This window comes from Salmo salar, chromosome ssa25, assembly GCF_905237065.1.
Source record: "Salmo salar chromosome ssa25, Ssal_v3.1, whole genome shotgun sequence".
NCBI classification, from domain to species: Eukaryota; Metazoa; Chordata; class Actinopteri; order Salmoniformes; family Salmonidae; genus Salmo; species Salmo salar.
The window spans coordinates 16,405,394-16,429,514 of record NC_059466.1 but is presented as its reverse complement, the minus strand read 5'-3'; the positions used below and the strand labels follow the sequence as shown (position 1 = coordinate 16,429,514).

General features: G+C 44.0%; 1 protein-coding gene across 4 annotated transcripts in view; it reads right to left on the bottom strand.

The window, feature by feature from the left end:
* Positions 1-1,544: 1,544 nt before the first annotated feature.
* Positions 1,545-24,121, bottom strand: part of LOC106586269 (ATP-binding cassette sub-family C member 4) — a 47,439-nt gene continuing 24,862 nt past the window's right edge. For 2 of the 4 annotated variants that reach the window (XM_014173388.2, XM_014173387.2), the window contains 11 exons: positions 19,950-20,100; positions 19,105-19,224; positions 18,903-19,013; positions 17,179-17,279; positions 13,402-13,593; positions 11,975-12,130; positions 8,609-8,698; positions 7,950-8,122; positions 7,523-7,628; positions 5,212-5,346; positions 1,545-3,711 (listed from right to left, as the gene is read on the bottom strand). In XM_014173388.2, coding sequence (XP_014028863.1) covers positions 3,616-3,711; positions 5,212-5,346; positions 7,523-7,628; positions 7,950-8,122; positions 8,609-8,698; positions 11,975-12,130; positions 13,402-13,593; positions 17,179-17,279; positions 18,903-19,013; positions 19,105-19,224; positions 19,950-20,100 — 1,431 coding nt within the window. In that variant the 3' untranslated portion in view covers positions 1,545-3,615. Of the gene's footprint in view, positions 3,712-5,211; positions 5,347-7,499; positions 7,629-7,949; positions 8,123-8,608; positions 8,699-11,974; positions 12,131-12,320; positions 13,594-17,178; positions 17,280-18,902; positions 19,014-19,104; positions 19,225-19,949; positions 20,101-24,121 lie in introns of those variants that run through there. The other 2 variants (XR_006762027.1, XR_001324163.2) reach the window with 2 other exon arrangements.

Genomic DNA, 24,121 nt, shown 5'->3' with positions numbered 1-24,121 from the left:
GATGATTACTGCTCTCAGTTTGAGGGGAGTCAAGTACCTCTCCTAATTTGAAGAGATAACAGCATATTTAAATTATAACATATTTGGTTACGTTCCTTGATGATTCAAATAAAAGGTAAGAACTAAGAATGTTTCATTGTGAAAATGTTGTTCAGCTATTGTGTATGGTTTGACCTTGTACCACTTACAGCCTGTTGTGTTGGGGGCGTCAGGGCTAAGGCCGCTCGACACAGCTGCTAACTAAGGGTAAGGTACCTGAGGTGAAACGACAGTCACACAACTTAAGATATGGATTTAACTAAAGAAAATGATAAGACACTAATGATAAGGTTATGACAGGTTGTACACTGAACAAAAATAAACACAACATGCAACAATTTTAACGATTTTACTGAGTTACAGTTCATATATGGAAATCAGTCAATTGAAATGAATTCATCAGGCCCTAATCTATGGATTTCACGACTGGGAATACAGATATGCATCTGTAGGTGGGGGCGTGGATCAGAAAACCAGGCAATATCTGGTGACCACCATTTGCCTCATGAAGCGCGACACATCTCCTTCGCATAGAGTTGATCAGGCTGTTGATTGTGGCCTGTGGAATGTTGTCCCACTGCTCTTAAAATGGCTGTGCCAAGTTGCTGGAACTGGAACACGCTTTCGAACACGTCGATCCAGAGCATCCCAAACATGCTAAATAGGTGGTGACATGTCTGGTGAGTATGCAGGCCATGGGAAGAACTGGGACATTTTCAGCTTCCAGGAATGGTGTACAGATCCTTGCGACATTGGACCGTGCATTACCATGCGGAAACATGAGATGACGATGACAATGGGCCTCAGGGATCTTGTCATGGTATCTCTGCGCATTCAAATTGTCATTGATGAAATATAATTGTGTTTGTTGTCTGTAGCTTATGCCTGCCCTTACCATAACCCCACCGCTGCCATGGGACATTCTGTTTACAACGTTGAAATCAGCAAACTGCTCGCCCACACAATGCCATACACGTGGTCTGCGGTTGTGAGGCCGGTTGGACGTACTGCCAAATTCTCTAAAACATTGGAGGCGGCTTATGGTAGAGAAAAATTACGTTCACTTGCAACAGCTCTGGTGGACATTCCTGCAGTCAGCTTGCCAATTGCACACTCCCTCAAAACTTGAGGCATCTGTGGCATTGTGTTGTGCGACTTAACTGCACATTTTAGATTGGCCTTGTATTGCCCCCAGCACAAGGTGCACCTGTGTAATGATCATGCTGTTTAATCAGCTTCTTGATATGCCACAACTATCAGGTGGATGGATTATCTTGGCAAAGGCGATATGCTCACTAAGAGGAATATAAACAAATTGGTGCACCAAAATTTGGAGAAATAAGCTTTTTGTGCGTATGGGAAATTTCTGGGATTTTTTATTTCAGCTCATTAAAACATGGGACCAAGACTGTACATGTTGCGTTTATATTTTTGTTCAGTATATTTACTCATGGCAAGATCATAAAAAAGCTAAGCAAAAAATACAACAAATCATTGTCTAAGTATTCAACTAATACAGTTTTTATTCATTGGATTACATTCATATTGCATCTTTAACGGTCATATGGTGTCTTGATTTTTTGCATGGCTTATTGATAAAGTTTAAAGAGTCAATCATCTGATGGTAGTAGTCCCACAAACTGAAACAGTGAATCAATGGTTACAGTTCCATAACCGCATACATATAACACAAGCAGCATATGTAGCTCAGATGATCAGAGTGGGGAAAAACATGTTGATAGTACACACAACGATTCTCTTCTAAAGCATTCATGCCTTTCGCATCATTTCATAAGCTCTGAGTGGTCATCTAGTATACATGCTAACACACAATCCATCTACTTCTGACCTGCTTGTCATCCACAGCTTTGTTCCAAAAACAGAGGTAGCAATAGTCATTCTACTCAGAGTGCAAGAAGACCAAATCTGGTCTTAAAAAGACAATCAATGAATACAGTGCAATTACGAAGGATCGATATTCTGATCAAGGCACAATGATTACTGGAAACAATAAGACATGTGTATGCTCTTTTTTTAAACAAGTACAAAATCTAAATTTGACTTAAAACTATTCACTCACTGGTCAAACCCACTGTCAGCTAGGTAGGTTTTACTCGGAATAACCTAAAATGTGTATCCAACCAGTATAAACTACTTTTTTATTGCACCAGTAAACACTCCACACCCCTAAATCTTTACATGCAACCAAATGCAGGATTGTAAATAATCCTACCCCAGGGGCCATGCAACACACATACAAAAAACAAATATCGCAAAACAATCAATACAACACAACCAGTCATTTGTTTCAATAAAGGCACACATTGCTTCAAACAATTGCTCCTGGGCAGTTATGGACCCATAGCCTACGTATGCTGATCACGTGACACACCGAGGTGGCACCACAGCTCCCAGAGTGCTGGGGAATTTTTTTTCTTCTCCTGATGGTAACCAAGTAAAACTAAAGAACCTAGTTATAGCAGGGACCTTAAGGGTTGCCCTATTGCCTGGGGCAAGTGAACTGAGCATTCGGGCAAGTTGAGCTTGTTCTAAAGTCGCCCCAGGTGATTTTGTTTTACTGAAAACAACAAGAATGTAAGGAATTCCAGTACGCTAAGCTTAAAACTAATATTTCTTGTTTATCCCTATTGTTTAAGTGAAAGGCAGACGATATGGCATTTATGGCAGTTAGGAAAATTGAGCCTTCTCTTTGGCTGTTCCATTAGGCAGGGGATTTTGGATTTGAAAACAACCAAACTTATCTCGTGTCGTGATACGATTTGCCCAACTTTAGTCCCGCCCTGTTCAGCTCCCGTCACCCCCAAACGTTCCCCTGCCGACAGCTTCTCACCGCTCTCCTTCCATTGGAAATGTTGTAGGGCAGGCCCAGGGATTGAAATGGCCACTCCCCCCCAAAAAAAAGTTCCATCCCAAATTTGATCATATTCACAATTTCTCTTAACACAAATACATTTCCCCTAGGCAGATGGGACAGGTCGCATAGAGGCTAGGCCTACAGTTGTTCAGACTGATACAGCAGGTCAGATCACTAATGTTTAGGTGTAGGCTGCTACAACGTTTCTGTAGAGGTTTTGTTTGGGTCTGTCGAGAGTGAGTTCTTACCCTGTTTGCTAAAATAATATCCGAGTCTATGGACGTGCGTCATGCCCGATTCGCGTGATCTGTGGTTTTCATGAATCTGACAGGTCAACACCCACACAGCACTCTGATGAGAAGGACATAGTGCGCAAATTGACAGATTAGGAGGCAAGGCAGGTGAGTAAAAAAAAACTAAAAAAAACAGTAGGCCTACTTTGTCCCCGTTTCAACACTTTTGCATATTTAAAGAAAATTATTAACCCAAATTATAACGGGTGGGGCACTGCCCCATATAATTGAAAAGTGCAAACGCAAAACGCCTGATCGCCACACCTTTGCCAGCGGTGTTGAAGAAGGCATTGTGAAATCAAGAGCTGGATAATATTTGGTCACCTCTGGTACAGTGTGTGAGGCATCCTCATGGTGTGGCCAGCACAGAGGGCCACATTACAGGGGTGAAAAGGTCAGACAACGGTGTCACAGGGCCGTCTCAAAGATGACACAGCTCCCCTCGGACGGGCTCAGGTCTGTCAGTCCGTTGATCACATTGGGATGGCTTTTGTTCATATGAACCTGAAAGGGTATAAGGAGAGCAGAGTCACACATAGATTCTACTGTAGCTTGTCGTTTGAGGTAGAATCTGTGAATGGCTGATTTAGGATGGATCTCAGACTGGATTGAGGAATTTGGTCTCCCACAGGAGCATGCAAAGTGGCTATTTTGGTCTCGTAAGAACTTTGAAATTCTTCGGCGATAATCACAACAATAATGTAGACTTCAACACACTTGTTTCTGACGGACTATGCTGTTTAACATGACAATTTATCACAGACACAAGATCTAAAGCAAAATGATCTTGATACATACAAAACACTCATTCAAAATGGCTATTGAAATACTGTTGTTTTCCACAGAGAGCCAAAAGGTGTCCTTTTATCTAGTTCCAGCCGGCACAAAGAGGCTATGACAAACCAAGTATTTTGGCAACACGAATGCACACGGAGAGGGGAAAACAGGTGAAAACGGTTAGCCACAATATCAGATATACTCCCAACTCAGGGATTCTCATTCTGCTCAGACAAAAGGAACGAGAGGTTGGTATCAGATGATTTAATGTATTTAAACCTTGACTGACAACTATAGAAAGTTCCCACTCGGTTTGTGAGACGTCTCAGTATTTAATAAGTGGTGCTAGAGAGCGGTTCTGGGAGTTGGAGTAATCTGATCTGGAGAGAGCAGCCCACAATAAAGAAAGGAGACGTAAGGGCCTGAACAATGTCTCTACCAATCCGCCACTGTGCAGGAGAAGACGATACCAAATAATACGACAGTGTGCTGAGTCTTTGAAATCAGTATTTTACCCATTTCAGTCTGTGGCTGGGGAGATACAGTTCTCCTGATAAATTTGTACCAGGGACAGAGAGAAAATGAAATGATGCCTACTTTTTCTTATTTCACAAAGACCTGTTTGAAGTTGCAATATCGTATCTGTAGTCCCTGACAGATGCACATAAAAATGGAATTGAACGATGAATAGCTACCCAGCCCTTATCTGGAGAGTGGCTGAAGGGGAAATACATCACAAATGAATTTCAAAGCAAAAAATATATATAAGGATGTGCTCTATTACAGTAATCCCCATAGGAAGTTTATCCCAAATCGAGACAAAGTTAAAACCCAATATTTCAAAATAGATAAAGAGCAAAGAAAGCTGCTTTTCTAGAATGATCTCTGAAATGATTTCAAAATTACATTTTTGGAAATAGATTACACGGACGATTCATTTGATAATATCAGAGTCATGTAAAATGACAAAAGGGACATTTTTCGCATTGAAATTAAAACTTATGGTATAGTATATAGAAATGCAGCTACATAAATAGCATTACACACTTTCAGTACAAATATTCACAGAACTCCCTTGTGTGTACAACTGACTGTTGTTTTGGGCAAAGGGACGCCAGTTGTTATAAGGCGTGTGCTATAAGGATTAGGGTGAGTGTAGCTGTGTGCACTAAGAGTGCTGACTGAGTTAGGACAAAGGAGGAGGGCGGGGTTGGTTGGGTCGGTTACCTGTTTGGCTGCATGGAGCAGGGATGCTGCCTCTGCCTTGCCTGTCTGCTGGACCGTCTGGTAGAACACTCCTTCCTGGTTCTGAAGCAGAACATAGGGCTCATCATATTCCTGGATCCTCCCAGCATCTAGAACCTGCAATCAGACACAGGAGAGAGTAGTAGGGCGAGGGCCACACAGCCTATATACTTTACTGCTTAAAAACTAGCCTTTCAGCTGTTTCACTGGTGAGTGATCCACACAAGACAATAGAGGTCGAGTGAGAAACAGTAGTTCTCTGCTGTCTCGGAACCATCCATTTCATGTGACTCACGCCAACAACAAAAACCAGGGCTTGTTTCTGCCTGACGGGGCTGTGGACATTCCCTGTAGCTGCTGTGAAAGTGTGCGCTGACAGTGTCAGACAGAAGATCAGGCCTAAGCAAGGTTATCCATGCATTTATCCATGCATGCATTTCAGCACCGCAAGGGTGGTCCTCAACTGTGTCAAAGGCAACAATCACACCTTCAGCACGCTTCAGAAAATTACCATCATGTCTGTGTCAGCACATGCAATGTAAAACAGGCAAAGAATATCTCTTATTCAAGGAGCTCCATAAAGGCCTAGCATTACATTCGGTCTCCCTTTAAAAGGAGCGAGATCTCCTGAAAATAGGCAAAGCCCACTCTGTTACATCTTAAGCCTCATTTTGGAACAGTAACACATAGCATTGTGTGAACAACAACAACACTGCATTTCTCTACCGTTGCTAGCTCCGTAGAACATATGCAGGCCAAAGAGTTTCCTACTCAAGAAAACTCTCTCATTCATCAGGGGTGTCGCTTAATCATTTGGACGAGGCAATTCCGGTGGGTCCCAAGTCTGTTCTATCAAACAGCGTGACAATCTGGGGGCGTTTGACACGGGGACAGGTGTGGAAACGTTCCCGCTGTGTGACATTTGGCTTTTCCTCTTGCCCATCTCAACAGCCATTTACCGGGTCAGCCAGTGTCCTGGAGGACAGGAAACAAATGCTGCCACAAATGGCACTAATTGGCACCTCTGCAGGCAGTGGGCTAGAAGAGGCCAAAGATCAACTGGCACGAGGGCATGGGGGGCACGGGCTGGCCTGGTCACTGCCCACCTGGCCCCACTAAGAGGGGGTGAGATTAGGGAGTAATGGGGCCGGCTGTTACTTAGAGCTAAACTCTTAGTACTTCACTGACTGGGCTGGTTGTAAAGTCTGACCCTGAGCTATTCTTAGATACTGTACTTTAGAGGCCTTGACAGGTCTAAAAAGTTGGACCTGTTCCAAAATGGACCTGGGGCTTTCCCATCCGGACTCGGTATGCATAAATGAATTAATATAGAGCCCCGTTCCCGAACAGACCCGAGGACAACTAGACCCATTCCGTAAAGATCTGGTCAGATCCAGACCCGTTCCGATCCGAGTGAGGGAGCAACAGAAAAGTCCAATTGTAAGCTACTATATTAACCAGAGCTAAGAAAGCGCGAGGGAGATGAGGTAAAGAGAGGTGATGCTCTACCAGGGGCTGTGCTGTGTGTGTAGGCTACTGTGAGTGACACAGGGAGGAGGGAGAGTGACGGCAACCAACCAAGCTGACTTGCGCTATAGTAGACTAATAGCTAGGTTATTTATCATCCAATATGATTACGTAGTACCCGTCTTGACTGCATCAAACCGCGAGAAGCTAGTTAAGCTAATTGAGGCTGCATACACGCTCTCGTCCTACACAGTTACAAACAACTCCATTCAGAATATAAAGTAGCAGCCTACTTTTTGGCTCTAGGTCGTTGTAGCCTACCCTTCAACTTTTAATTCCATCACTTTAAATCCATCTTCCATTGATTATATATATATCTCTATTGATTATAATCCATTGATTAAATATCTCAAACCTTTTTCCCCACACGGAGGTTCTATGACTGTAGATAATTGTCGCTTTGATGACTTATGATTGGCCAACAACAAGTTACATGTAAAAAGAGTCTCTCCCCCTCCATCGCGGTCGGATCTGCATGGGTCTCTCCGGACATGTCAGTTAAAATTACACATACCCAAGACCCATAACAATCATATCAGATCTGACCCAGAACAGTGAAATGATTTAGAATTCTGGATCCGGACCTACTCGGTTCCCGGATCGGGTCTCGGGTACAGGTGGATCCGTGAAGACCTCTACTGTATAGTAGAAAGCAGAAATATGCGCAAGCTTTTTCATATTGAGTGTACTGTGAATGGCTCAGTGAAGAAAATGTACACACACAGTGCTAGCCATATAGTTACTTAACACTGGAGGGAGGCCTCACCAGGATCCGGTCACAGTCGATGATAGTGTTGAGTCGGTGGGCGATGGTGAGCACAGTACACTCCCTGAACTTCTCCCGGATGGTCTGCTGGATAAGGCCGTCGGTTCTAAAGGAGCAGGGGAAGAGAATACCTCGGCATCCATGCAGAAACAATATGTTCTTCCTACATACCCCTGGGCAGGGATTTTACTTTACACATCAAAACAATGGCTAATCCTTAGCCAGGTATGTGCAGCTGTACTAAAGGAAAATGGGATAGAGTTACAGTGTCAGAGAACCAGGGGCCATACCTTTATTCATCAAGGTGTTAAACCTTGATATTTTTACCTCTATATTATGTGTTTGTCCTAAAATGGAATATACTGATGTACGAGTTACAACACTACAATGACAACGAGCACAAATATGTGGGTCAAAGTGTTCTCACCTGGGGTCCACGTTAGCGGTGGCCTCGTCGATGATGAGGATTTTGTTCCGTCTGAGGATGGCCCTGGCCAGACAGACTAGCTGCCTCTGACCCACGCTGAAGTTGGAGCCCGACTCAGCCAGCACGGTCTCCAGCCTCCCAGGCAGCTCCTCCACCACGGTCCTCAGCTGCACCTGCAGGGAGAGGAGAGGAAGCAGGGACCCTCCATTACCCCTGTAAAAAGGCCTCCCGGGGGGGGTATCTTTAAAAAAACATCCAACACACACCCATTAACTGGCTGGCACAATGCAGGGCCAGGTCCACTGATGACCTTGGCCACCACTCCCTTGTGACCAGCCTCTTGCTTTAATCCAGGCCAGTAAACCCATTGAGGAGCGGGGAGACTGGGGACCAGGAGCCGGAGCCCTTCACTGTGGGGGAACCCTGCCTTCATCCTCTAGTGCCTAACTGGCAAACGCAGCACAACACATCTCCCCAGCACTTTGAATGGCTCCCAGTTACAAGCCGCACATTGAGCTGGGCCCCACGGCCCTAATGGGATTTCCCCCCCCATGACTTGTGGCGAGCAGGGAGGCTGAATGGCAGCATTGTGGAGGGGGACAGAGGGATCCCCCCATGGGCCTCTGAGGGGGAAGCATTCAGAGCCCACGCTGGAGTACCTCTCCCAGTGCATTCCACAGGTCCTCGTCTGTGTGCTGGCTGAAAGGGTCCAGATTCTTCCTCATGGTGCCCGTGAAGAGGACCGGGTCCTGCATGGGGATGGATGGATATAGAAAGAGAAGGCCATGGCCAGTTAGGATAATGACGAGGGGGAGACGTTTGAAGAGGGTTAAGACAGGCTGTATAGAGCGGCGCTACGTGTGAGGGAGAGGTGTTCACAATGGGGCCTGCAATGCCACACTCAGGAGCCCGATTCAATACTCGGCTCCGGCCCACTAGCCAACGCTAAGTTGATCTTTTTACTTTGGAAACCGTAGCTTGTGCTGTGGTCTTGTTTGAGAGCAGAGGAACTGTATAGAGGTTGTCTGGACATAGAAAAGGTGCATGTAAATCAGAAAACATTTCTCAAATGACCTAAAAGGTCAACTATAGTCATGTTTAAAATCTCTCAAAAAGCTGTTATAAAAAATACAATTATATATATATATATATATATAAAGAAATATAAAGAAAATTCACAATGTTCATTCAAATTCATGAAGTTAGATGTGCCCTCTCTAAATTACAGTTGAAAAAGTTTATATCAACATCCCTAGTTTTTAGTTGACAAATGTGTGCATGAGTAAAAAGGAGTTATCCTTCAGCTGGCTGACTTTTCTCCATGCTATTATTTGTTTTATTTTTTTTTAACAGCTTGGAGCAGTTCTGTGGGAGCTCTGTGTATTTACAGTGAGCTACACACCTGTATCAAGGTTCAGGCATACAACCACCCTTAAGAGAGCAAATACAGCTCTTTATTATAGTGCAGTCAAAATAGCTCTCCACTCCAAAGGCACTGTTCCAGCATGCCCTTGTGTTTGCTGTAAACCTGGCAAACAGGAGCACAGCTACACGTCCTCATGCCAAGTCTCTTTAGAAGATATTTATTCAGAAATCCTAGACCAATGTAAAAGCGATTAAAAAATAAAAAAATTAAAAGGGGACTCTCCTTTCGAGCGATAAACAAAACGTCACAGCATTCACAGAACAATATAAAGCTAGATTACATTTCCACAGGATCATTTCCTCATTGTTTTATCACTAAGTAAATAGTTGAGGGCTTTTCTTCTGCGACACACCACAGAGTTTATGAGGCTTTAAAATGACATAATGACCATTTAAAAAAACATTAACGAGTCTGCATAGGCCTGTGTAGTAGCAATAGAGATAAAGGAGGATATGGAGAAACGGTCAATCCACAATGCAGTGGAGGGAAGACGATAATAAATCAAGTTAACTCAAGACGCTAATCTGACCTATCAAGAGAAAAACGTTCACCTGGCAACTGCAAGACGCAGCCAGGCACAGGAGTAAAGCACACAGTGACTGGAAAGACTCACTAGGTGTTTACTGCTGTTGTTATCCTCATAATCATGCCTCGTGGTTAGAAGAATACTGTTGTGTGAGAGTGACTCATTTCACCCATGCCCCGTTGGCTGCTTTGATGCAGGTCATAGGCTCTGAGCCAACACTGTGACAGCACCACTAACATGAGGTTGAGAAGACAACGCACACACAGACTTGTGTGTCAGTCTCCAAACCCATGGCAAGTGTTTAACTTTGAGCAGATTCCTTGAAAACATAGCTGTGAATTTTAAGCATTCAGGAGTTCATCCCTTTCTCTCTACAGCCTAAAAACTGTTCCACCTCTCTACTCCCAATGAGCTTTACCCCTGCCACCAGCAGACTGCCTTGTCATTAAGCCAGCTCAAGTCCCAATTCAAACTAGTTTTGTGACTCACTTTAATTGAGGATTCAATGTTAAGTTGGAAAAACTGCTTTCAAGCACAGCTTTCCAAAGACCGATTATGTGCTCCAACAATTCTAAGCCCTCTGTTTGCCGCCGAATTCATTTTTTACTGTGAAGTCATTCCTGAGATTTCAATAGAACCTGAAATGGATTCTTTTTTAATGCCATATACTAATAAAAGTTTATCATAATCAAATCTGGGGGAAGCTGTAGAATAAAAGTTCACACCGGCAATGTATAGAATACATATCAGAATCGGAGAATTCCAAATCACAAGGTAGGGCAACAAGCATCTTATATCAAGTCATTTTCCATTTAAAAGGCTGAGTGAATATCACTTACACGGGGGGGGGGGGGGTGCTCAAATGACCTTTTCCGTTTCTAAGGGAAGTTTTGAAAAATGGGAATATAAGCAGAAGAAATCCAATCCTTGTAATATTAGTAATAGCAAATCATACTCGGCGTCTTTCATGCTTGAATTTATTACAGCGGAAAAATAGGACAATAATCAAACCTGATAGATCATCTCTATTCGGTTTGTGTACAGATACAGTGCTGTTCCTCTTAGATAAGCCAACGTTTCAGTTATGAGTTCAGAACAAAAAGTCATGTAAATATGCCCCCTCTTTCCCCACCCCGTTTGCTGCTTTACCCCATGATGCAACATTCTGTCCCTCTGTCAGAACGAGCAGCGTCCAATAGGAAAACATCCCCTTGACATAACTCAGGTAGTGGGAAAACATAACCAGCTGCAATACAGAAGTGAAAGTTAATCTGGTAAACTATTGATCATAGAAACCCATCAAAGCCACACCAAAAACCTTTAAATGAACTTGTTTTGGGAAAACCTTGGCTGCAGTGTGTGAAATGTTCAACACTTGGGCTAAATGATGTTGGTAGGCCTATGTGAGACTGTGAGGATGGGGACGGGTAGAGAAGTCTCCTAAGCAGCTTTGCTGATGTTTCGGGGGTAGAGGGCTAATCTCCTGTCACTGACGGGTAGAGAGCTACTCTGCTCTGCTCTCCTCTCAGAGCTGGGCTGTGGGAGTCTTCACCGCCGCAGAGCGCTGACTCACCCAGGGGGTGGCATTTTCCTAATGCCGTATCATTTTCAACAAGCGGAAATAAAAGTTAAACTGTCTCAAGGCATCCGTTTGTGTCACTTTCCAAAATGACGACTGTAATGCTCCTCAGCCTGTTGTTGATTTGAAACCAACAGGGACGTAAAAAGCAGGCCAGACCTCAAAGGGGGGAGAGTTTGGGTTACCAATGGAAGTTCACCTAGCCCACTGAATGTGCATCATGTCTGGGGAATGCTAAAGATATATAATAGATCATGTCAGAGAACCCTGAAACTCCCAAATTCAGGCTTTAACGTTTTTACTCAACGCTCTACAAATGACTGAGGTAATGTTCTTTGGCCATTCTAAAGCTTCCATAGTCATGTCATGTGTACTATAAAAATGTCCTATCGAAGGACTTCCAGGATTATGCTGAAGAAACCAGAGATGTGCTATACAATGCAGCCTAGCCAATAGACCACAACAGGCAGTGGGTGGGCAGAGAACGTACATACCTGGGGGATGATGGAGATTCTCTGGCGCAGGGTATGCAGGCCGATCTCGGCGGTGAGAACGCCGTCGATGGAAATCCTGCCATCAGGTTCAGCCAGGCGGAACAGAGCAGAGATCAGGGAGCTTTTACCAGCGCCAGTCCGCCCCACAATGCCAACCTAGAGTTCAATATACGGAGAAAGTGTTTTAGTTCGTTTTTCTCTGAACACATTTTCTCTACTATAAAATCTGATGTCAAGACTTCCTTGTATAAAGTTGACTTCCAAGTGCTAAATTCAAGGTCTACTTCCCTTCCCATTGCGCCATTGTAAACTGAATCATCTATGTCCTTTATGATGGAACCTTTACCTTTCATGGCCAGTTCTCCAACAGAATGAGAGATTCTTTTTGTTGAGATGTTCCTTCCTGTTTGATATCAGCACATCAGTTGTTAAGGTGACAGCCCCACAAGCCGTGTGACATTAAAACAGCAGAATACCGCTGAAGTTGATATGATAGTATAAGATGCTATCATAACGCATTTATTTCAGTGTCTTTTCTGTAGGTGCTATCAGCCATGTTCCGCATGGATCAATCACATATCCCTTCCTACTGTAGACTATAAGCTCGGATTCCGATTCCCAAAGATGCGCTTCTCACTAAAATCACCAATATTACAATGCCGCTTGGATTCAAACAAAGAATGCAACGGCTATCTAAAGTAAATGTATAAATCACCTTGTGGAATCACTACACTGGAAGTATGGAAATGTATAGTAAGACATGTAAGAAAATTCATAGTTAACAGTTAACAGTAAATGTACCAAATCACGTGTGTGTGTGTGTGTGTGAGAGAGAGAGAGAGGAGTGTTCAGAGTGCTAGATAGGTGCTCGTTCCCCTGTGAAAGCGTCGTCTCAGGGGGACTGTCAGGATGCACACAAAGCCTGTTCAGGCCCACGGCATCGGGTGAAGATCCCTCCCATGGGCTGTCAGAGCCCAGGCCTCTTCACTTATCAACCCATCCATTGTGAAATCAGCCGCCCTGGCGAACCGTGGCCATGCAAAATACACCCCCTGCATTAAAAACGCTGGGTTTCAATCACCCTCAACCATCTCTACCTCTCTCTCTCTCCCTCATCTTCTCTCCTCTCTCTCATATAGTGAATAAACAGTTGTCACCGTCAGGTCTCCTAGAATGCAAATGGGAACAAATGGATCCACTTGACTAGTCTTAATTGCATGATATGTATTCCATGAATCACAAATGGTATATTCCTTGGGAATCAGCGGCACAATAAGGTGTCCCCTAAATAATTGATTTGAAAAATAATGACAGAGAAGAACAGCACCGCACTTATTACACTGGCTGCATATCAACTGAATTGTGTTGGGGTGTGTTGTGCATTGTCATAAACATGGACACATATCAGAAGAATATGTAGTGGGCACCTTTTCTCTGGATCTGAAGACTGCAGTAATGTTCTTTAGGACCAGAGGACTGTCCGCATAGTAGGAGAAGTTGACCTGGTCGAAGGTGATGAAACCATGCCTGGGCCAATCAGGCGGAGGCCGTATGTCTGTCTCCCAAGGTGCTTCGCTCTCCAGTTCGGTGTACTCCACCACTCTTTCCACAGAAGTCATCTGGGAGTGTCAGAACATCATTACAAAATCGTTGTTATTCTATGGTCATTAACGTCAAGATCATATTAACTATGAGGGAATATTCTGTTCCATTTCATTCTGTGGAACAGAATCACCCACAGTGCCGATCATCATATCACTCACAGCCATTGTATATTTTCACATTTTGTTGGGTTACAAAGTGGAATTGAAATGGATTTAAATTGTGCTTTTCTGTCACTTTGTTATGGCAAGCCTAAATAGGTTCAGTAGTTAAAATGTGCTTAACAAATCACATAAAAAGTTACATGGACTCACTGTGTGCAATAATGGTGGTTAACATTATTTTATAATGACTACCCCATCTCTGTATCCCACACACAATTATATGTAAGGTCCCTCAGTCGAGTAGTGAATTTCAAGCACAGATTCAAGCACAAAGGCCATTGTGCTTTTCCCAATGCATCGCAAAGAAGAGCATCGATTGGAAGATGGTAAAGATGATTTCACCATGAGGCCAATGCTAATTTTAAAACAGTTACATAGGTTAATGGCTGTGAAAGGAGAAAACTTAGGATGGATCAACAACATTGTAGTTACTCCACAATACTAATATAAAAGAGTGAAAAGAAAAAATCCTTTACAAAATAAAAATAAGAAAATATTCAATAAAATGCATCCTGTTTGCAAAGACACTAAAGTATTTTCCTTGTTGTGCTGAATACAAAGAGGTATCTTTGGAACAAATCCATCATCGAGTACCACGCTCCATATTTTCAAGCATGGTGGTGGCTGCATCATGTTATGGGTATGCTTGTCATTGGCAAGGACTGGGGAGGTTTTCAGGATAAAAAACAGAAAACCTTGTTTAGTCTGCTTTCCACCAGACACTGGGAGATGAATGTACCTTTCGGCAAGACAACCTAAAACAAGGCCAAATGTACATTTATGTTGCTTACCAAGAAGACAGAGTGTTCCTGAGGCCTAGTTAGGTTTTTCAGGCAGATTTAAGTAAAAACTATGGCAAGACTTAAAAATGGCTGCCAAACAATGATCAACAACCAACTTGACAGAGCTTAAAGAATTCAGAAAATAATACAAATGTGCAAAGCTCTTAAGAGACTTGCCTAACAAGACTCACAGCGGTAATTGCTGCCAAAAGGTGTTTCTAACATGCATTGAGTCAGGGAAGTAGATGATGATCTAATCAATATACTGAATATTTGGTTTTTATTTTCATTAAAAGAAACATGGAATTTTCTTCCATTTTGAAATAAGAGTAGTTTGTTGACAAAAAAAACGGACAAGTCCATTTTAATCCCACTTTATAACAATAAAATGTGAAGAAATCCAGTTTACATACACCTTAGCCAAATACATTTAAACTCCGTTTCGCAATTCCTGACATTTAATACTAGTAAAAATTCCCTGTCTTAGGTCAGTTAGGATCACCACTTTATTTTAAGAATGTAAAATGTCCAAATAATAGCAGAGAGAACGATTTATTTCAGCTTTTATTTCTTTCATCACATTCCCAGTGGGTCAGAAGTTTACATACACTCAATTAGTATTTGGTAGCATTGCCCTTCAATTGTTTAACTTGGTTCAAACGTTTTGGGTAGCCTTCCACAAGCGTCCCACAATAAGCTGGGTGAATTTTGGCCCATTCCTACTGACAGAGCAGGTGTAACTGAGTCAGGTTTGTAGGCCTCCTTGCTCACACACACTTTTCAGTTATGCCCACAAATTCTCTATAGGATTGAAGGCAGGGATTTGTGATGGCCACTCCAATACCTTGACTTTGTTGTCCTTAAGCTATTTTGCCACAACTTTGGAAGTATGCTTGGGGTCATTGTCCATTTGGAAGACCCATTTGCAACCAAGCTTTAACTTAGCAAGACTGATGTCTTGAGATGTTGCTTCAATATAACCACATAATGTTCCTTCCACATGATGCCATCTATTTTGTGAAGTGCACCAGTCCCTCCTACAGCAAAGCACGCCCACAACATGATGCTGCCAACGCCGTGCTTCACGGTTGGGATGGTGTTCTTCGGCTTGCTAGCATCCCCCTTTTTCCTCCAAACATAACGATGGTCATTATGGCTAAACAGTTCTATTTTTGTTTCATCAGACCAGAGGACATTTCTCCAAAAAGTATGATCTTTGTCCCCACGTGCAGTTGCAAACCGTAGTCTGGCTTTTTTACGGCGGTTTTGGAGCAGTGTCTTCTTCCTTGCTGAATGGCCTTTCAGGTTATGTCGATATAGGACTCGTTTTACTGTGGATATAGATACTTTTGTACCCGTTTCCTCCAGCATCTTCACAAGGTCCTTTGCTGTTGTTCTGGGATTGATTTGCACTTTTCGCACCAAAGTACATTCATCTCTAGGAGACAGAACGCGTCCCCTTCCAGAATGGTATGACGGCTGCGTGATCCCATGGTGTTTAAATTGCTCCTAAGGATGAACCAGACTTGTGGAGGTCTACCATCAGTGCAATAAATTGCAATGTCTGTACTGTGAGACGCCTAAGACAGCGCTACAGGGAGACAGGACGGACAGCTGATCGTCCTCACAGTGACAGACCACATGTAACACCTACACAGGATCGGTACATCCGAACATCACACCTGCGGGACAGGTATAGGATGGCAACAACAACTGCCCGAGTTACACCAGGAACGCACAATCCCTCCCTCAGACTGTCCACAATAGGCTGAGAGGCTGGACTGGGGGCTTGTAGGCCTGTTGTAAGGAAGGTCCTCACCAGACATCACCGGCAACAACGTCACCTATGGGCACAAACCCACCGTCGCTGGACCAGACAGGACTGGCAAAAAGTGCTCTTCACTGAGGAGTCACGGTTTTGTCTCACCAGGTGTGAGTGTTACACCGAGGCCTGTACTCTGGAGCGGGATCAATTTGGAGGTGGAGGGTCTGTCATGGTCTGGGGCGGTGTGTCACAGCATCATCGGACTGAGCTTGTCGTCATTGCAGACAATCTCAACACTGTGCGTTACATGGAAGACAATCCTGCCTCACGTGGTACCCTTACTGTAGGTTCATCCTGACACGACCCTCCAGCATGACAATGCCACCAGCCATACTGCTCGTTCTGTGCGTGATTTCCTGCAAGACAGGAATGTCAGTGTTCTGCCATGGCCAGCGAAGAGCCCGGATCTCAATCCCATTGAACATGTCTGGGACCTGTTGGATCGGAGGGTGAGGGCTAGGGCCATTCCCCCCAAAATGTCAGGGAACTTGCAGGTGCCTTGGTGGAAGAGTGGGGTAACATCTCACAGCAAGAACTGGAAAATCTGGTACAGTCCATGAGGAGGAGATGCACTGCAGTAGTTAATGCAGCTGGTGGCCACACCAGATACTACCTGTTACTTTTGACATACGCTTTGTTCAGGGACACATTATTCCATTTCTGTTAGTCACATGTCTGTGGAACTTGTTCAGTTTATGTCTCAGTTGTTGAATCTTATGTTCATACAAATATTTACACGTTAAGTTTGCTGAAAATAAATGCAGTTGACCGTGAGAGGACGTTTCTTTTTTTGCTGAGTTTTGGTCTAAATCAATAAAAAAAGGTTTTTACCATGTTCTCCACCTCTGCACTCTGTCTGACTCCCCACTGAAACATGCCGATGAGGGTTACTGCATAGGACAGAGCCAAGCCCACAGCACCTGCCTTCAAGTCTGTCACACCAGGAAAGAGAGAAACCAACTCACTGTACTCCATGTTCACCTAAGTACTGCAGAGCCTGTGGTGTATATTGTTGATTATACAGTACCAGTCAAAAGTTTGGTCACACCTACTCAGTCATGGGTTTTTCTTTATGTTTATTATTTTCTACATTGTAGAATAATAGTGAAGACATCAAAATTATGAAAACACATATGGAATCATGTAGTAACCAAAGAGTGTTAAAAAAAATCAAGGCAACGCTGCCTTGATGACAGCTTTGCACACTCTTGGCATTCTCTCAACCAGCTTCATGAGGAATGGTTTTCCAACAGTCTTGAAGGAGTTCCCACATATACAGAGCACTTGTTGGCTGCTTTTCCTTCACTCTGCGGTCCCACTCATCCCAAACCATCTCAATTGGGTTGAGGTCGGGTGATTGTGGAGTCCAGGTCATCTGATGCAGCACTCCTTCACTCTCCTTCTTGGTCAAATAGCCCTTACACAATCTGGATGATAGTCCCACTAAGCGCAAACCAGATGGGATGGCGTATCGCAGCAGAATACTGCGGTATCGATGCTGGTTAAGTGTGCCTTGATTTCTAAATAAATCACAGACAGTGTCACCAGCAATGCACCCCCACACCATCCTCCTCCATGCTTCACGGTGGGAACCACACATGCGGAGATCATCCGTTCACCTACTCTGGGTCTCACAAAGACATGGAGGCGGGAACCAAAAAAAAAATGATCACAAATATGGACTCATCAGACCAAAGGAAAGATTTCCCTATGTCCATTGATCGTGTTTCTTGGCCCAAGCAAGTCTCTTCTTCTTATTGGTGTCCTTTAGCAGTGGTTTCTTTGCAGCAATTCGACCATGAAGGCCTGATTCACGCAGTCTCCTCTGACCAGTTGATGTTGAGATGTGTCTGTTACTTGAACTCTGTGAAGCATTTATTTGGGCTGCAATCTGAGGTGCAGTTAACACTAATTAACTTATCCTCTGCAGCAGATGTAACTCTGGGTCTTCCTTTCCTGTGGCGGTCCTCATGAGAGCCAGTTTCATCATCGTGTTTGATGGTTTCTTCGAATGCACTCGAAGAAACTTAAAAAGTTCTTGAAATTTTCCGGATTGACTGACCTTGTCTTAAAGTAATAATGGACTCTCGTTTCTCTTTGCTTATTTGAGCTGTTCTTGCCATAATATGGACTTAGTATTTTACCAAATACCACCCCTACCTTGTCACAACACAACTGATTGGCTCAAACGCATTAAGGAAAGGAATTCCACAAATTAACAAGGCACACCAGTTAATTGAAATGCAATCCAGGTGACTAACTCATGAAGCTGGTTGAGAGAATGCCAATAGTGTGCAAAGCTGTCATCAAGGCAAAGGGTGGCTACTTTGAACAATCTCAAATATATTTTGTTTTTGGTTACTACATGATTCCATAAGTGTTATTTCATACTATAGTTTTGATGTCTTCACTATTATTCTACAATGTAGAAAATAGTAAACAAAGAAAAACCCTGGAATGAGTAGGTGTCAAAACTTTTGACTGGTACTGTTTGTATGGTTATATGTATGGCCCGGGTAATCAACATTATGGTTGATATAGGACCCATACGGTACCATCCCTGAGGAACAGGCAGCCAAAGGTAGTGATGGTGACAAATATGGAGCAGATGCCATCCAGACGCAGAGCGAACCATCGGGATGTGGTCAGGAATAGGAACCAGGCCTCTGCAAAGGAACAGCATGGTTACAGGTTGTATACTATAGTTATTACACCAAATTATAACATGCATGGTTAGATGTCAGTTCTGGTTCTGACCGGAGTGGAGGTCTTGATGTGCGTCAAATGCCTGCTGGAACCTCTGCTGGGCTTTAAAGGCACGGATGGTCCACAGACCTTGGAGGGATGAGGACAGGTGGGAGAAAACTGGGCTCCGGGCTGTAGAGGATAACAAACAAATACTGAATGAAGACGTGAATATTTAAAAACACCACTAGTATACACAGTGTTTATTCATTCCTTTCAAAAGAACACACCATTTTTCTAGACTGTACAAAGTTGGTTACATCCGGCTTCAATACAGATGAATGAAAACATTCAATTGTCTGTTTTGCTATAAAGCTCAGCTGACGTGACAGTTAACGTGATAACCCCTCATGCACGTCTCCCATACATTTTCATGTACACCTTGCTACCAAAAGCAGTGCTGCTGAAATAAATGGTTTAAAAAAGGGAAAATTACTAATATTAGCATTCCTGTTGTCCAGATATATTAACGTTAGGCTTCATTAAAAACAGACAAAGCCTGAATGTTCCATTGGAACTTCTTAACAGTCACTTTTGTTCCTTAAGATCAGCAGACCTGTCCTTCTGTGTGCCTTTGGGCTATCAGCCCAGAATACAGAGGATGAATACAGACGATGAACTAGTGCCTGCCACGGGCCCACTTGGCATTTCCTCCATTGTATCTGATGCCATGAACTCCCAGCGCTTAAGGAAACTGTGTGTGGGCAACCCATGGGCCACAGCCACCTTTATCCTTTTATGCTAATGCCCAAGGCCTTCTTCAAATGCTATTCAATGGTCTATTAGCATTCCCGTGCAAGCGCTCCCTTTGTCTCCCACCATTAAACAGACGGGTCCCTAAAGACAGTGAAGCCTACTAGTGGACTCCAGGCGCTTGATGTCCCTGGAGGTCTGCAGGAAGTAGCGTCGCAGGAACAGGAAGACGACGAGTAGAGGGACGACGGGGATGAGGATCCAGGGGATGACGGCGGCCGCCACGATGATCACCCCCAGGATCTGCAGGAACACCTGGGAGAGAGAACACGGAGGGAGAGAACAGAGCGATGTGGTGAGAGCAACATCAGCTCAGTAAATGGACTCCTGCTGACTTGCGGGCTACCGCTGAAGTTTGAGGCCTGTCGTTACACTAGGGATGATGTAAGAAACACACTTGTTTTCTGTCACAGCGCCAAAGGCAGAAGGTGACAGCAACATTAGGAGAGTGTGTGTGTCAAATCCAAATTGTATGTGTCACATGCGCCAAATACAACAGTTGTAGACTTTACCATGAAATGCTTACTTACGAGCCCTTTCCCAACAAGGCAGAGTTAAAAAGTAAGAAAAATGTGCATAAAAAATAAATAATAACACAAAAAAGAATAATAACGAGGCTATGTACAGGGACTACCGGCACAGAGGCAATGTGCAGGGGTACGAGGTAGTTGAGGTAATATGTACATGTAGGTAGGGGTAAAAGTCACTAGGCAATCAGGATAGACAAACAGAGTAGCAGCAGCATATTTGGGAAGAGTGTGTGTGGGTGTGTGTGTGTGTGTGTGTCACAGTGGTGAGAGGACGATGGCACTTAGTGGCAGGTGACAATTTGCCTTTCTTCCTCTGTGGCTCGCCTCCCTAACCCTAACCCCCATGGGCTTTGCCTTCAACACCTGAGGTTTAAACCTCCCTCGCCAAGTCGCTGTGGCCCCAGCCAGTAGGCATTGTATAGTCACTGTGACTGGCTGAGAGTTGTGGGAACCACACTGTGGGTGTCTGATACTACAGTACACACAGAATGCATAGCCCTCCCATAGGCCTCAATAACACAATGACTCATCACTCTTGTTAATGGCCACCTGACCTGACACAGGTAGACCACTAGCCACATGCAATCTGATGCCTGAACGGGAGGGGCTGCAGGCAAGTGACACAGCAGCACCGGAAACCCTGGTGGTTGCAGACACCCGTTTCCTGCCCGACGACAGATTGAGGACCTTGCAGTGCATTATTTCATGCACTGTTGTATATCAGACAACTCTCATTAGTTTAACTCGGTGGAAAGAGTAGATAGTGAAGAGACTCTCTTTTCACAAATATGATCTTTGTATGTAGTATTCTTTTAGTACAAACAATACTCCTAAAACCTGAAAACTAGTTTTATTTAACTAAAAACAGTTTAACTTGGTAGATTGCATTATGATCAACCGGGATGAGACCGAGTCCTTCAATACAGCTTCTACCTTAAAGATATACTTCCGCGGCATATTTGATATTCACTAGATAGCTGATAAAAATTGAAACCTCACACCCTGAAATTAGAAACAAACTCAGAAGACTTCTAAGAGGAACAGATTAGGATCAGTATGTTACCTTCAATGGTCTCAGACTAGCCCTCCGAGATGAACATTTAATTTAGCACCTTAATTATGGATGTTATCGGGCGCTTAAGAGCACGTTTAAGCATGATCACTTTCAATGTCGTTTTATGATGAAAAGCCACTCAATTCCGTTTACAGTGCAGATAAGAGGGTATTACCAGCCCCACCACTGCCGCGCTGCAGCACACACAATCAAGCAGCGAGTGGAAACTAGTGAGCACAACTGATCCCGAGAATTTCACAGTACATAAGTTTCAATCTGGGCTATGATGGAAGGCTACCGGACTGCAAAGTGAGATGGGAGCGACGCACACTATTACTGCATGTTATCCAAGCTCACACTGAGTGACTGGCACAACTATTTACACGTTTCAGCAAAATGTGTTGGTCTATTTTATTTTCTGTCAATAGTTGAAATGACACTATATTTTACAACAACAAAGATATTTTGGAGCTTTGCTACAGTGATGTGTCATGATGTGCAGTACGTAAAACATCCCTGAGATGGGCCCAAACAGGCTTTACACTACACCACCACCAGGCCAATCTAATTCTGGTGTACAGCTGCTGGGCCCAACAGCAGTACAGTCTACTGTGAGCGTCTGAGAGGGTCATCTGAGAGGAAGGAAGGAGTCTAGGAAGCAGGAGGATCCATTAGAGAGAGGAGTCCTGCCGCAGCCTCTCCTGCTCCCCTGGGCAACACTGTCGCCAAGGCCTTAGCCGTTTCATCTCAGGCATTTGCCTGGTCTGCCGCTTATCATGTCAGCATCGGAGAAAACCACAACCCCCACCCACACTACACACAGATGAGCCCCGATAAGCACTGACCTACCTCACCCACCAACCCCTTGTCCTCATCCACATCACATAGACCCTGACCCCAGCCCCCACACAGGAACAACAGGACAACTCCCTGTCCGAGGCGAGCTATAGCCAGCTGCACATAAATGTGGATAAAAGCTTTTGTATATAAACAGTTTAAATAAAGCATTACCTCTAATTGCCCTTTAGCCAGAGAAGAAAGCTACTGTAGGTATGCGATGCCATGCAGCCCATTCATGCCAACAGGGCACACTGCTGGGCCCAAAGACCATTCACATCTCCACTGAACCCTAATTGCTTTATTTTGGGAGGTGATACCATCAGGTCTTTGATGTCCAAATAAATGTAGAAAATTGAAGTTAATTGCTATATTTGTGCTGGGCGCTGATAGCGACTGTTGTTCCAGAGCGGAGCATAAACACTTCCCGACAATTAAACATCCCTCCGGACATGAGGACTCGGTAGGCTTCTTTACAACTCTTTTTTCATCCTCCCTTTCTTTAGTGACAGCGTGCAGTGTTTGAGAGCGAGAGAGAGACGGCTGCTGGGGGGAGAAAAAATTTATATTTTTAAAAATACATAACGGGAAATGGAGGGAGAAAAAGGGTAAAGAAATCCTCCGCCGTCGCTGGAATTTCTTCAACACACACACACTTTGCCTGAGAGTAGGGTTTCCCTGACAGAGTAGGCACAATAAAATGTAGGGGTCAGTGGTACTGAAACAAAGCAAGGCCGTTCCACTTGGGCTCTGGGACAATAGGAGTGACCCAATCCATTCTGCTCTGCTTTGAGCTTTATTTTACCCCTAAATGCCCAGATGCTGGGCCTTTCTTTGGGAGAAATTACTGTGGACACCTCCTTCACATTTTCCCTTTCTGTGCCATTTTCACTTCATAAAGCTGCAGTCAATGTGTTGTGTGGTGAGGAGGGCCCGACACATACTGCGGTGGTCTCGGTCGCCGTCTACATTGGCGGCTCAAGTAGTCCCAGGATTAGGCCTTTGTGTGCTGTGAAAAGGTAAGATAAGTCACTTATTTGAGCTCAGTCAAGCTGCTGATTTCCACACCCATTTTGGAAATAAGAGAAAGCTTTGAAATGCTCCCTCTCTCATATAAATCACTAGCATCCACCGAAAAGCAGCTGCCCTGCACTCTGCATGCCCTCACATACAGAATATACAAATCAGCCATTTTTCTCTCTCTCTCTCTCTCTCTCACACACACACACACACACACACACCCACCCACCAATACATGAGCATTTTCGTAGAAACAGGAAGGAAACCGCAATGCATGTTCCACAATAACAAAATAGCAACCGCATCGTCAAAGCCATCATTTGGTATCATCCTCCTCCTGATCAGAGTTGTTGGTGCGGTCTCAGGGCAAAGCCTAGTAGACTAGGGTGTGTGTGTGCGCGCGCTACAGGTTCCCAGGCTCATAGCAGTGGTTGTCCAGCTTGGCTGAGTCAGGAGAGAGGCCAGACCACAGTGCCATGGGAGACCAGACCACACAGAGACTGGGATCTTTTCACAGGTGGCCAGTGTCTACCCGCCATCACATGACCATGAGTGGTACTGCTAGGTGTCAAAGTCACAACTACCCTTCCTAATGCACAGAAAAGACAGACACAGAGAGAGAGAGAGAGAGAGAGAGAGAGAGAGACACACACACACGCTCTAAATTAAAGTGTAGTTTACAACCCAAGTTAGTTTCCTGAATATTTTCAGCCTCTCACCTTTGTCACTCATGTTTTTCCACCATATGCAGCAAGACAATAGTCCTGTCAGATAATGTTTAATAGGAATTTATGATTATGATATAATAGGAATTTATGATATATATCATAAATTC